At 37.9% G+C, this 15,142-nt stretch overlaps 1 protein-coding gene across 1 annotated transcript in view; it reads left to right on the top strand.

Annotated features, from left to right (window-relative positions):
• Window positions 1-15,142, top strand: part of abcc8 (ATP-binding cassette, sub-family C (CFTR/MRP), member 8) — a 169,310-nt gene that overhangs the window by 36,877 nt on the left and 117,291 nt on the right. The window contains exon 7 of the mRNA XM_055155789.1: window positions 13,883-14,071. Coding sequence (XP_055011764.1) covers window positions 13,883-14,071 — 189 coding nt within the window. The remainder of the gene's footprint in view (window positions 1-13,882; window positions 14,072-15,142) is intronic.

The raw sequence follows: 15,142 nt of genomic DNA, 5'->3' as shown, positions 1-15,142 counted from the left end.
AAATAATGTACTATTCAACAAGAAATCTAAAAGCTATTAGAATATATTTGAACTCAGAGGACATCTTCATTGAATAAATGCAAAACAGTTTGTATTTGCCCGACTGAACAAACGTTGCAAGCCTCAGTGTGAGCTTGTATAATCTCAGAAAACATTCAAGCTCCTGTATTAAACAAAATTGTCTCTTGTGAGCTTTAAGACATGTTAGAATGTTGCTGTCTCCTCAAAAACATTTCCAGAGTTGTGTTTTGTTTCATTCACACATGTTTGAGGAAGCTTTTATTATTAGTCTTTCTACATCTCCCCATAATGCTCTGTTCCACCTTGTGATGTCTATGGTAGTTTTGAAGCTCCTTTTACTTTTAGTTCAGTACAGATTGACATTTCCACAGCTGAAATCATCCAAATGATTCTACCGAAGGTGTATGGAGTTTAAAAACACAATGGAGCACTTCCTGTATTAACTAGGGGTGTAACAAAATCCAAGTCTCATGATACAATATTTATTGCCATATTTTGTGGAGGCTAAAACTGTTAATATGCTACTTTTTCCTCTTAAAATACCTTGACAAGACTTAATCCAAAGAATTAAGACTTAAAAGTGCTTAGAACTGTTATTTCTTCTTGTAGTCTGCACTGAAATGGAGCAAAGGATCATGGTCTATGTAGTTCTGGCTTTTTTTTTAGTTATTACTGCACCTTAACTCTTAATTTAAGCAATGAGACTTGTAATTTGATATATTGTGATGGTCCACGATATTATTGAGAGAACTTTGACGATACGATATCACGATATTTTGGTTATTGTTACATCCCTCACAAGGTGGAACAGCGTGTTTGAGAAGAACTCAGCCTAAATATGCAGGGTTTGTGTGTTGAACATGTGTGAATGAAATGAAACAACACAACTCCAGGTCTGTTCTTTGAAGATTTAATAACATTATTACATAGATTCACAATGTAGTACAATTCACTGTAATACTATTAGTTTATACTGCGCTTTCCCTGTTCTCCTATGACCAGTTTATGTACGCTGTAATTTGTCATGCTGCAGACATGTCCCCTTTGAGAATAGCTCCAGCACATAATGAAAATCTTCTACCTCTGATATCCACATAACTATAGGTGAGAAGATTATAGAGATCCACTGATATGGATTTCTTACATGACTGATGCTGATGTGACCTGCTGAAATGAGTTCTTGTATAAAGCTGTGATTTTTTTCTTATTGTTCTATTTTATTTTGACTTGTACATTTACATTTATATAATTATGTTTTATTTATTTATATCTTTTTGCTACTTTAATTTATTATTACCATTTATATTTTCACTCTTTGTTATTATATTATATTGTGATGAGCAGAGGTGGAACTAAGTCGTTGTCTTGCAAGTCTCAAGTAAGTCTCAAATCTTTGACCTCAAGTCTAAGTCAAGTCCCAAGTCAAAAACAGGCAAGTCCAAGTCGAGTCTCGAGTCACTGGCCCATAAGTCGAAGTCAAGTCTAAGTTGTCTGCTTTGTTTTTCAAGTCATTTCAAGTCTTTAAACCAAAGTACCAAATACAGCTTAGACTTTTGCAATTTTTATTAATTTTAAACTAAATTGTACTTTAAAAAGTCATAGTATATTTATATATGAATATTTACAGAGTATATAAGAGTTGTAGAAAATAATTTACTTATTTTTTCATTTTTAAACATCTTGACAAGATCTTAGAGTGAATCATTACAGTCAGAATGGAAAGAATTCAGATTTAAAAGTGCTTCTCAAGTCACAGGCCTCAAGTCCGAGTCAAGTCCCAAGTCACTGACCTTCAAGTCCAAGTCGAGTCCCAAGTCCTAAAAATAGTGACTCAAGTCTGACTCAAGTCCAAGTCACGGCCCCAAGTCCCCAACTCTGGTGATGTGTGAACTACTGTGTCCAAATAATTTCCCTTGTGGATCAATAAAATTTGTCTAAGTCTAAGTCTAAATCTAGGACTAAATCTAAGTCTAGGGCTAAGTTTAAGTCTAAGTCTAACTCTAGATCTAGGTCTAAGTCTAGGTCTAGGTCTAGGTCTAAGTCTAAGTCTAGGGCTAAGTCTAAGTCTAAGTCTAAATCTAGATCAAGGTCTAAGTCTAGGACTAAGTCTAAGTCTAAGTCTGAATCTAAATCTAAGTCTAGGTCTAGGTCTAGGTCTAAGTCTAAGACTGCTTGTTTGGGATGCACAGAATTTTTTGGCCTGATATTTATGGCAGATTTTGTTTATTTTGTCCATATTCTGTCATTTAAAGGTCCTTTATTACGCAAAATTGCCTCTTGTGAGCTTTTAGCCATGTTATAATGTTGTTATCTCCTCAAAAACAGACCTGGAGTTGTTTTTTTATTTCATTCACACATGTTTGAATAACCCTTTATTATTAATTTGTCTGTATCTCCAAAGCTCAAAATGCTGAGTTCCACTAGAAAACAGCGTAATATGAGCCTAAAACTAAGTAAAAACCTGCATCTGTATTCAGCTAAAATCCACAAAACTGTACCCTACAGCAAGACAACACACAGAGAGAGAGAGATGCTGCTAATCCCAGTGGAAAGCTCGAGTCAGTGGAGGGGGCGGGGCTTATAAACTACTGTAGTCCTTTTACTGTGAACGGGACGACACTGTGACCTCTGTGGGGTTAAACAGACTGCGCAGTGTGAGAATGGAGCAGAGACTAGTGCAGTGATCTCTCTCTGAGCTCAAGGTACCTCTGGAGTTTGTGTGTTTTTGAGGATGACGCAGGCTCTGACACTTACAGCGCGTTGGAAAAAGGAGAAGAAGTCACGTCTGCCATCTCTCTCCGTGGCTGTAGTGGAGTGAGCGTGCTCCATATTATGACAATGATCTGGGGTAGAATCGCGTTATGTTCTCTGACTAAACAGCTGCTTACAATACAGACAACTATAAACAACTACAATGCGCATTTCACGCTATTTTCTGATCTATGTTATAATGTTGTTTCCTCGTCATAAATATACCTGGAGACTAGTTGTGTTTTGTTTCATTCACACATGTTTAACACAAAATCCTGTATATTTTTAGGCTGAGTTTGTCTCTCAAACTGAAAACACTGACTAATAAAAGAAGTGAATCCGTGTATCATTCGTTAAGTCTTTTTTCATAATAAAAACAAAAGTAAGAAAATGAAAAAACAGCTTTTTTCTTCATTATTTGTCACCAAAACCAAAATGAAAAACAGATAATGATTCGTTTTTTCAGTTTTTGATTTTGATGGATAACGGCTGTTTCCTGTTTCCGTGACTTAAACTGGGACTGAACTAGGACTAAACCGTTTTCAGTCTCAGACCCAGTCTGGTCCCTGTCTGGTACCGGTCTCAATTACAGTCTGGTCCTGGCCTCAGTCCCTGTCTCAGTCCTGGTCTCAGTCCCGGTCTGGTCCCAGTCTCAGTCCTGGTCTCAGTCCTGGTCTGGTCCCGGTCTGGTCCCAGTCTGGTCCCAGTCTCAGTCCCGGTCTCAGTCCTGGTCCTGTTCCGGATCTCAGTCCTGGTCTCAGTCCTGGTCTGGTCCCGGTCTCAGTCCTGGTCTGGTCCCGGTCTGGTCCCAGTCTCAGTCCCGGTCTCAGTCCTGGTCCTGTTCCAGATCTCAGTCCTGGTCTCAGTTCTGGTTTGGTCCCGGTCTCAGTCCCGGTCTCAGTCCTGGTCTCAGTCCTGGTCCTGTTCCCGGTCTCAGTCCTGGTCTCAGTCCTGGTCTCAGTCCTGGTCTCAGTCCTGGTCTCAGTCCTGGTCTGGTCCTGGTCTGGTCCTGGTCTGGTCCTGGTCTCAGTCCCAGTCTCAATCATGGTCTGGTCCTGGTCTGGTCCCAGCCTCAGTCCTGGTCTCAGTCACGGTTTGGTCCTGGTCTGGTCCTGGTCTCAGTCCTGGTCTCAGTCCTGATCCTGTTCCGAATCTCAGTCCTGGTCTCAGTCCTGGTCTGGTCCCGGTCTAAGTCCTGGTTTCAGTCCCGGTCTGGTTCGGCTCTGTTCTTGGACCTGGTTCAATCCTGGTCCAGTCCAACGTCTCAGTTCAAGTCACAGAAATGGGAAACGGTCATTATCCGTTTTTTCCATTATTCAGTTAAACACAAAATCAAAAACTGAAAAAACAAATCATTATCTGTTTTTTCATTTTGTTTTTGGAGACAAATAATGAAGAAAATAGTTGTTTTTTCGTTTTCTTATTTTCAGGTTTAAATTGAAAACTAATGAAGGAATGCTACACAGATTGAAGTGCTCTATTGTGTTTTTAAACTCCATAGACCTTCACTTGAATTACTGGCATTTTGAGCTTTGGGGATGTGGACAGACTAATAATAAAAGACTTACTCAAACATGTGTATGAAACAAAACACAACTCTGGAAATGTTTTTGAGGAAGTAACAACATTCTAACACAACTTAAAGCTCAAAAGAGTCAATTTTGTTTAATACAGGAGTTTGAATGTTTTCTGAGATTATACAAGCCCACGCTGATGCTTGTTGATGATGATGTTTGTTTAGTCGGCAAATACAAACTGTTTTGCATTTTAAAGGGATTCAGTGAAGATGTCCTTTGAGTTCAAAGAAATTTTAATAGCTTTTTGATTTCTTGCTGTGTAGTCCTTTATTTATATACAAGGTTCCCACTCTTTTTCACTGACAAAATTTCAAAACTTTTCCATGACTTTTTCATGACCTAAATTGAATTTTCCATGACTTTACGGCACCTACATGTGCAGAATTGATCATAATTTTAGGGCTAAATATGAAATGTTAACCCTTTCCACTCACCTTATGGTTTGGGATTATAGTTTTTTAACATTCAAAATACTGTCAGTGCATTTATTGTTGTCTCTTTTAAACAAAAGGTGCAGACGTTTGGAAATAATCATAATAGCCTAATGAGAACTTAACAGAACACTGTAGTTGCATGAAAGGGATACTAAAATTACATGACTTTTCCAAAACTTTCATTGAATTTACACATTTCTGTGACTTTTCCAGGGCTGGAAAATTACATTTTCAATTTCCATTTTTCCTGGATTTTCATGACCATGGGAATCCTGTATATATTTTACACAAAACTAAATTAACTTTTTGGTGGACTAATTATAAAAGCTTATACTCAGACATGTGTAAATGAAACTAAATACAACTCCAGGTATGTTTTTGATGAGGTTAGAAGTTAGAACATTCTAACATGGCTTAAAGCTCACATGAGTCAATTTTGCATAATATAGGACCTTTAATAATATTTTTAGACTTTAGACAAAAATTCAGACAAATGTTCCTGGTTTTCTATCTTGGTTGTATAAAATATATTGCAAACATTTGTTACATTTTGCTATTGTCAGAGGTGGGACCAAGTTGTTGTTTTGCAAGTCTCAAGTAAGTCTCAAGTCTTTGACCTCAAGTCCAAGTTAAGTCCCAAATCAAATACAGGCAAATCCAAGTCAAGTTTCGAGTCACTGGCTCATTAAGTCCAAGTCCAAGTCGTCTGCTTTGAGTTTCAAGTCATTTCAAGTCTTTAAACCAAAGTACCAAATATAGCTTAGATTTTTGCACTTTATATGAAGATAAACTGCACTTATAAATTTATGGTATATTTATATATGAGTATTTATAAACGACTTGTAGAAATATTAATTTTTCCTTTTTAAATGTCTTGACAAGATCTTAGAGTGAATCATTACAGTCAAAATAGAACGAATTCAGATTTAAAAGTGCTTCCCAAGTCTTCTCAAGTCACAGGCCACAAGTCCGACCTTCAAGTCCAAGTCGAGTTCCAAGTCTTAGTTCATTTTATCAAGTCAAATCTCAAGTCCTAAAAATAGTCCCTCAAGTCTGACTCGAGTCACGACTTGTAAGTCCCCACTTCTGGCTGTTGTTGTTGCATCATAATGTCTTCTATCCTTCCTTTACTATGTCCTGTCCAAGCATCTGTCTGTCATTCTGAATCCATAGAGGGTCATGAATTTTAATAAACGTAAAATACATTATGACTTCCAGAGCTAACCCTGAATGTGAAGGACAATCAATAATAGCTTCCTTGCTATGTACACGATGTAGTTTGCACAAATTAAAAATCCTTTATTTTGCATAGACTTTCTTTCTGTCAAAACTGTCAAAAGCTTTTCACTTTCAAGGTTCACTTTGCAACTCTGTTTTCTCTGCTTACCTAATTTATGTTGGAATCCATTTTAATGCAGATTGGTATGCCAGCTCTTTTCCTGCAAGCCAACTGAACAGACGTTAAGATCAGTTTCAGTGAAAATTAGTAGAAAAACTTGGAAAACACTACATGTATAGTTATGGACACGGGCGTCGGACTGGGGGAGGGTGAAGGACACTGTTCACCGAGGGCCCAGTGCAAGGAGGGGCCCCAAAAAAGTCTTCTGTTATGCATTTTAGAGACAACTATTAGACAACATGTAGTGTGGGCCCACTAAGATGATTTGGAATCCATGTATCATTCGTTCATTCCAAACCAAAAATAAGAAAATGAAAAAACAACTATTTTCTTCTTTATTTGTCTCCAAAACCAAAATTAAACTAACTGATAATGATTTGTTTTTTCAGTTTTCGCTTTTGTGTTTAAATGAATAATGGGAAAAAACGGATAACGGCCGTTTCTCGTTTCTGTGACTTAAACTGCAATGCCGGACTTTTGCGCTGCATACAGACTGAACCAGGTATAAACCAGGACTGAACCAGGTATAAACCAGGTCTAAATGAGGACTAAACCAGGACTGAACGAGGACTAAACTAGGACTGAACCAGGACTGAGTGTCGGGATGGGCCCAGAGGTGTGCCCGCATAGACTGTCAGGTGATTATCGGACTGAGACCGGGACTCAGACCGGGACTAGACCGGGACTCAGACTGAGACTCAGACCGGGACTCAGACTGAGACTCAGACCGGGACCAGATTGGAACTAGACCGGGACTGAGATTGGAATCAGATCGGGACTGAGACCAGGATTGAGACTGGTTTAGTCCTGGTTCAGTCCTGGATTAGTCATGGTTTAGTCCTGGTTTAGATCTGGTTTAGTCCTGGTTCAGTCTTGGTTAATCCTGTTTTAATCCTGGTTTAGTCCTGGTTTAGACTTGGTTTAGACCTGGTTCAGACCTGGTTCAGTCCTAGTTTAGTCCAGTTTTAGTACTGTTTTAATTCTTTTTTAGTTGTGGTTCAGTCCTGGTTCAGTCCATATGCAGCATAAAAGTTCGGCATTGCAGTTTAAGTCACAGAAACATAAAACGGCTGTTATCCATTTTTTCCATTATTCATTTAAACACAAAATGAAAAAAGTGAATCATTATCAGACAAATAATGAAGAAATTTGTTGTTTTTTTGTTTTCTTATTTTTGGTTTTATATATTTAAAAAAATGAACAAATGATACACAGATTATTTCTACCTATAGGGCTAAGAGTTTGACCTCTGGTTATGGAAGCTGCTGGCATTTTATTGTTGAAATAGGGACAGATTTTTAAAACTCGTAGCTAATAGTGTTGTCAAGATACTAAAATTTCAAACTTGATTTTGATACTAAGGATTGGACCCAGTACTCAATACTGAAAAAAAAAACATTCATTATTTAGGCACTTGAATGTGATTTTTCAGCATTAAAACTTAGCACTTTCTTTTATTTTCCCATGTGGTCTTATATCTGTATCATCCCTCAAGGGGCGAAGGATAGTTCTGCGTCATTGCACACTGCTGCTGTTGCCTTGTCGCTTTGATTTATGGATTTGTGTCGAGGGCTATGCGCCGCTAGTTTAAAGGACCCATATTACGCTAATTTCTGATCTGTTATAATGTTGTTACAATAAAAAAAACATACCTGGAGTTGTGTTTTGTTCATTCACACATGTTTAACACAAAAACCTGCATATTTAGGCTGAGTTCTTCTCTCAAACAGAAAACAGTCCAGTCCTGTTCCACCTTGTGATGTCATGTGGCAATATAATGAAGTTCTCCACTGTGTTTTAAACTCAATACACCTTCACCAGAATCATTTTGATAATTTCAGACCGGGAACTGCTAATCTCTACTGAACTAAAGATAAAAAAGAGATAAAAAACAATATCTAGGCAAGTTAAAATGACTTAAACTAAGAAAATGTGACCTTATTTGAGTAGATTCAACTTGACAAGTAAAATTATCTACTAGTGGAAAAGTGTGTTTTTCTTAATTCAAGCAATATTCGATTTTGTTTCTTATTTTAAGTGCAAAAAGTTGTTGTTTTTCTTATTTTAAAGTGCAGCAAGATGTATTTTCACATTTTAAGCCAAACTGCACAGATCATCACACATGATAAGGGCTGTAGTGGGCATGGTACGCGGGGGTACACTGCCAGGAGTGAACCAGGACTGAATCAGGACTAAAACAGGATTAAACCAGGACTGAACAAGGACTGAGTGTTGGGACGGGCCTAGAGGTGTGCCTGCATAGATTGTCGGGTAATCGCAGGAGAAAGGACCGGGCTCCAGGCTTGGCTTCTCCCTCTCTCAAGTCCTAGATTAGTCCTGGTTTAGACTTAGTTTAGACCTAGTTTAATCTTGGTTCAGTCCTGGTTTAGTCCTGGTTTAGTCCTAGTTTAGACCTGGTTCAGTCCTGTTTTAGTCCTGGTTCAGTTCTGGTTTAGTCCTGGTTCAGTCCTGGTTCAGTTCTGGTTCAGTTCCAGGTTGAGTCTTGGTTTAGTCCTGGTTCAGTCCTGGTTTAGTCCTGGTTCAGACTAGGATTCATATTTATTTCATACAATCTTTTTGTTTTATTGACACATTTAAAATATTAATAATTTTAAAGTAAATATTTGTATTGGCTTTGGCAAAGCCTGCAAACTCCCCCTCTGATTTTAACCCTAATACTTGGTGTAATCTGCAGTTGAATTGGCAGCTGATGTTTCTGGAGAAATGCAGTAACGTTTAATAACTTACAACAAGTTCAATAAAATATGATTTTGTATGGGGAGCGTGCGTAGGCGGTGGGCGATGTGCTGCTAGCCGCTTTGTGTAAGTGAGAAGTCCTGTTTTGGACCGAAGCACTTCTTGGACTTATCTTAAAATCCTGGCTCCATTACAGTCACTCTGGCCTCTAGTCATGAATCTGTTTCTGCAGCCAGGAGAGTAGGACAGGAATGTAATAATAACGAGGCTGGTGACAGTTTGGGCAAAAGAGACTGGAAATGACTGACAGGAAGTCTAACGTCCAACGTATCGGACAGGTCTTCCACCTTAAGGGCAGTGTTCCGTTAAAGCTTTATTTGTTTAAACTGTCAGACCTCAAAGTGAATTCAAAGACGTGCCTCGAGTGCAGAGTGGAGCTGGCTGTGCTTTTGACGTTTCTATTTAAAATAATGAAAAGTCTACAGCTGCTGACTAAGAAACGTCTTTTTAGTTGGGGATATGATTTGTTTACACTGTTATGTAATGTTCTCATAGCAGACGTGGGCAGTGTATTACATTATTGATAACTTTTATATTGTTGTTTTGACAGTCAAAAGTTCAAATGATTTTTTTCTTTATTTTCTACTTTCTAATATTTTCTTGACTTTCTAAATATTTTTCGACAAAGCAGTGGTGGCTTCTTTGTGAATGTTGCTTTGAAGATATGTGAAATTTGAAAAGAATTATAATAATATTACCTTTTAAAGCGCCCGTATTACGCTTTTTTCTGATCTATGGTATAATGCAGTGTTTCCCAAACTTTTTTCTGTGAACCCATATTTTAAAACTTAAGTCAATAGACACTATTCGTAAATCTGACCATCTGACCACTCGGATTTGACCATTATTGAACATTAATGAGGATAATTTATTGTTAACAATTACCCTAGTACTACTCAAGTTTTAAAAAATGAAAACCAGTAAGTGAAGCAGCAATAAAAGGATCCATAAGTTGCCTATTTGGACATTAAATGTAGCACATTTCTTTTTCTTTTCAACATTCAACTGAACCAGCAATATTGGAATAAAACAGTCAATAAAATAATTACAAAAACATTAGAAATTATACAGAACATGTCTTACATTTCTACATTTCTAATGAGATAGGTAGGCCCACCTGTCTGAGTTTTTGTAGTGTGTTTATCAGATTTATAGGCAGAACTGTACACTGCAGACCTACATGCAGATCGTGACAAGGCGACCCAAAAAAATCTCTTGTGTCCCACCTGAGGGTTGTGACTCAGTCTTTGGGTTATGATGTTAATTCCATCCATCCATTTTCTTCTGCTTATCCGGGGCCAGGTCGCAGGGGCAGCAATCTAAGCAGGGACTCCCAGACTTCCTTCATCCCAGACACTTCCATTAGCTCCTCCGGGGGGAACCCAAGGCGTTCCCAGGCCAGCTGAGAAACATAGTCCCTCCAGCGTGTCCTGGGTTATAATATTATTTCCTCATCAAAAACATCCCTGGAGTTGTGTTTTGTTTCATTTCATTCACACATGTTTGACATACAAAGTGTTCCTCTCTCAAATGGAAAACACCTTGTGTTCCACCTTGTGATGTCATGTGGTAAAACAGGAAGTGCTCCACTGTGTTTTTAAACTCCACACACCTTCACAAGAATCATTTGGATGATCTCAGCTTTGGGAATGCTTATCTCTGCTGAAAAGTAAAAGGAGCTGTTAACTTGAAAACTTTTTTACGAGGTTATAACATTATAACGTGGCTTAAAGGTCACAAGTGAGTTGATAGGTGTTAACTTTCAGTCACATTTTCATTGTCACCTTTTTAATTGCAGTTTTTACATATGAAATAAACTGAACTTACTCTTTGTAATCCTGCACCAAGACAAAACCACAGCAGAACATTGTTGATTACACTGACCCTGCACTTAAGAAGAGATGCTCTTAGTTTTACAACAAATATGAAGAAAAAAATTCTAACTCCAAAAGTTTGTGACATTTTTTTAGTTCCTCCATATTCTCCCCAAACACCTTTTTCCGGAGTTATCACTTCCACAGCACAGGTAAATCATGTGGCGCTGAATCTAAAATAAGTAGCAGGCAGTGGGATGAGGCGCACGGGAGATGACTAATAATGCAGGATAACTCAAACATTAAACAAAACACAAATCCAAGTATGTTTTTGATGAGAATTCTGTGTATCATTCGTTTAAAAAAAAAAAACTGCTTTACTTATTATTTGTCTCCAAAACCAAAATATATATATATTTTTAAATGGATAATGGCTTCCCGTTACTGTGACTTAAACTGTGATGCCAGACTTTTTTGCTGCATACGGACTGAACCAGTACTGAACCAGGACTAAACCAGGACTGAGTGTCGGGTGGTCAGGACTGAGATCAGGACCAGACCAGGACTGAGACCAGGACCAGACAGCTCTGAGACCATAGCTGAGACCGTAGCTGAGACCGGGACTGAGACCGGGGCCAGACCGGGATTGAGACCGGGACCTGGTATAGTCCTGGTTCAGTTCTGGTTTAGACCTGGTTTAGATCTGTTTCAGTCCTGGTTCAGTCTGTATGCAACTCAAAAGTCCAGTATTGCAGTTTAAGTCACGGAAACGGGAAACGGTCGTTATCCGTTTTTTCCATTATTCATTTAAACACAAAATCGAAAACAGAAAAAAACAAATCATTATCTGTTTTGTTTTTTTTTTTTCCATTTTGGTTTTGGAGACAAATAATGAAGAAAATAGTTGTTTTTTCATTTTCTTATTTTTGGTTTTATTTTGAAAAACAAATGAATGAACGATACACGGATTATGAGATAACAACATTATAAAATGGCTTAAAATTCATGAGAATCCATTTTGTGTAATATGGAACCACTCAAAATGCTGTACTTATGTAGGTTACACGGGTCATTTTATAGTCCATGTTGATTTTGCGTAACAGGTTTGCTTTAAACTTTGAAAAAAAAAACACAAATACAAAGTTAAAAAACAAAAAAAGTTTACCACACATCTGTTGGATTGGAATAACGCTGTCATGTGGGAACACTACAGACATAACAAGGATTTAATTTTTGTCCGTTTCGCCCACTGCCATTCCCTAACATCATTATCTCTGTCCTCTGGAACTCACTGAGCTGCTCCATATAGCTCCATTTTCATCTCATAAAATGTCTCGTCTTGACCCCATTTTGCTGTAATGCTGGCTTCTCTGTGTTGGCGGGTCTCAGCTGTTCACTTTAGAGTCCTGTAGTGCTGCCAGTTTGAACTAAAGATGTACAGCTTAACTTTTCTAATGAAGTCACAGCTTTAGGTGAAATGTTACATTGTGTGGCATTAAATGTCCTGTATTACACAAAGCTGATTCTTCCTTGAACTTTAAATCATGTCATAATGTTGTTACCTCATCAAAAACATACATAGAGTTGTGTTTTGCTTCATTCACACATGTTTGAGTATCTCTTTATTATTAGTATGTCTACATCTCTAAAGCTCAAAATGCTCAGTTCCACCTTGTGATGTCATGAAGTGGTAGTTTTCAAGTTAACAGCTCCTTTTATTCAGTAGAGATTGGCAAATCTAGGGCTGAAATTATCCAAATGATTCTAATGCAGGTGTATGGAGTTTAAAAACACAGTAGAGCACTTCCTGTATTATTCAGGCTGAATTATAGTTCTACGTCGACTCAACGCACACTGCCACCGTCGTTTTTGATTTATGGATCTACGTTGAGGTCTATGCGCTGCAAAGTAATTCACTGCCACAACACTAGAAGGTTAGGATTTAAAACTGGCATTTGTATATATCATAGACTGTATATATAAGTGGACATAGTTAACGCGCTTGCCTCCACGTGCCAAATAGGAAGTTCGCCAGGAGCCTCTTCCAGCTCCTTCTAACCCTGGCTCCAATTGACTTACATTAGGATCTTGTCGCTCCTCTCTCTGTACCTGCTGCTGTGAGCCTCGTCATTTTGGTCTTTGAATGTTCGTATTAACCTGCTCTACATGATTCTTTTTTTTCTCAATTTTGTACGTCAAATAAATCCTACTCATAACATAGAGTCCAGATTTGCTTCTGTAACCGTAAGCATCGCAAGCCTAATTTGAGCGGCGCTGAACGTTGTGGGTGACATCACACTCGCTTAGTCCACTTCTTTTATACAGTCTATGGTATATACAAACTGAAGGGGGAAAGCGGAGAAATGTATGTAGAGTGGTGGTAGAGAGGACCTATCACAGCCTTTACTGTCTGCGTCACTTCCTTCTGCTGTCTGCGTCGGTTCAACACGTAGTTACAAAATTTCCGAGGTGTACATCGGTCGACACAGATGCTCTGCAGAGGGGGCTAAAGGTGACTCTCTGCATCTTAACACAGACGGTTTGAAACATAACCTTAAACTGGGCTTTAGGTGGAACAGGATGTTTTCTGTTCGAGAGAAGAACTCAAATGTGCAGGGTTTGTGTGTTAAATGTGTGAATGAAATAAAACACAAGTCTAGGTCTGTTTATGATAAAGAAACAAACAAACAAATACAACAAAATCAGAAAATAGTGTAATATTGACCCTTTAAAAGTATCTAACTAACATTTGTTCAATTAAGGATGTTTTATTACTCAAAAAATACCACTCTAGGTTTGTCAAAAGTATTGAAAATCAGATACTAACCAATACTAAAACTAGTATCGAAATTGGATACTCATTTCTATATTTTCTTCAGTAACAGATCCTTTAGATTCAGAACTTATTGTCATGAAAAACATAGAAAATTGTCATAGAAAAACAATCGTATTACTCTGAAAGCATAATAAAGACATACAGCGCGGCTCATTACAGTAAGAGTCACAGCAGCAGCATGAAGGGCATCACAAGGACAATCCTTAAACATGTTATTGTGACAGACCACTCTGATATGGCTTCATGTTTGCACGTTATTGATTTGTGCTCTTGTATTCTGTCACTCTCCTCAGAAGCCTCAGGGCACAGCTCCTCAGGGCCCAAAGTGGATCTGGCAGGCTTTGAGGAGGGCGTTTGGGAGACCTCTGATCCTCAGCATCACATTTCGGTTCCTGGCCGACCTGCTGGGCTTCGCGGGGCCTCTGTGCATTTCGGGCATCGTTCACCACATCAGCAAAGACAACCGCACAATACAGCAGCCGGTAAGAGTCACCACTGTAACTTTACATTGTGATGTGGAAATCAAGGTGCAGCAATAGGTCAGTTTGTGCAGTTTAATGGTTGCCGGTGTGGTATAGGATTTTGACCCTGCGGTGAGGTGTCCCCGGGGTCAACATAACATATAGTATTTTGTCCCCGGGGTCAGAATCCTATTATGGTATGTTGACCCCCCCATGAAAATCTATATTTTATTAATGAAGAACTTGAATTATATAGAAAAACTTTAGAATATTAATACTATATCTGCAAATGAAAACATATTGACATATTTAGTGTTTTTTGAAGAACTCAGATGTTTTTTTTAATTTCGATTATAACTTTTGAATGTTAAAAATGACTTAGTTGTTTAAACACATATTTTACTGAAAATGAGATATGTCGTTATTAATTAGTTAGGTAATCAAAGTGATGTATAATGATTTGGAATCTTGTTAAAATAGACACGGTTGTTCAATTGAGTAGTTAAATAGGGGATATGAGAAGATTTAATAACACAACATTACTAAATTCAAGGTCATTATCCTTACAAACCATTGCCTAAATTGACATTATGATTAAGGATTATTTGAACAGAGCAAACTAAAAACCATAACAATGTAAAATACAATATAAAAAGTGACAAGATTGCTGTGTCTATGCAATTTTAACAATACGTTACATTTACACAAAATACCAAGTCGTTATCCTTCAAAATATTCCTTAAAATACCTTAAAAGAAAGTGAATATGTAGCAATATATAATAAAAGTAAATTACATGAGAAATATTGATCATATAAGTAACTACTAAAGAAAAAAATTAAGGGGAGTCAAAATCCTATAGGGGGGGTCACTTTATTATAGCGGTATGTTGACCCCGGGGCCAAAATACTATCTCACACCGGATCAATCTCTGACTCTGTTGCTTCTCTTCTCTGTATGAATATATAAGTGCATCTTAGGAACTGTTGTTAGTTTGAAATAACCTGGCTCACAGCAGATCGATCTGTGTGTCGCTGTGAATTGAGTTCTACACATCATCGATCTGTGAAGACTCCCACTGAAAGACAGCTGA

The sequence above is a fragment of the Boleophthalmus pectinirostris genome, unplaced genomic scaffold (assembly GCF_026225935.1).
Source record: "Boleophthalmus pectinirostris isolate CB_2022bp ecotype Guang Dong unplaced genomic scaffold, ASM2622593v1 HiC_scaffold_2, whole genome shotgun sequence".
NCBI lineage: Eukaryota > Metazoa > Chordata > Actinopteri > Gobiiformes > Gobiidae > Boleophthalmus > Boleophthalmus pectinirostris.
The sequence above is the reverse complement of the archived record's forward strand: the minus strand, read 5'-3'. Positions and strand labels throughout refer to the sequence as shown.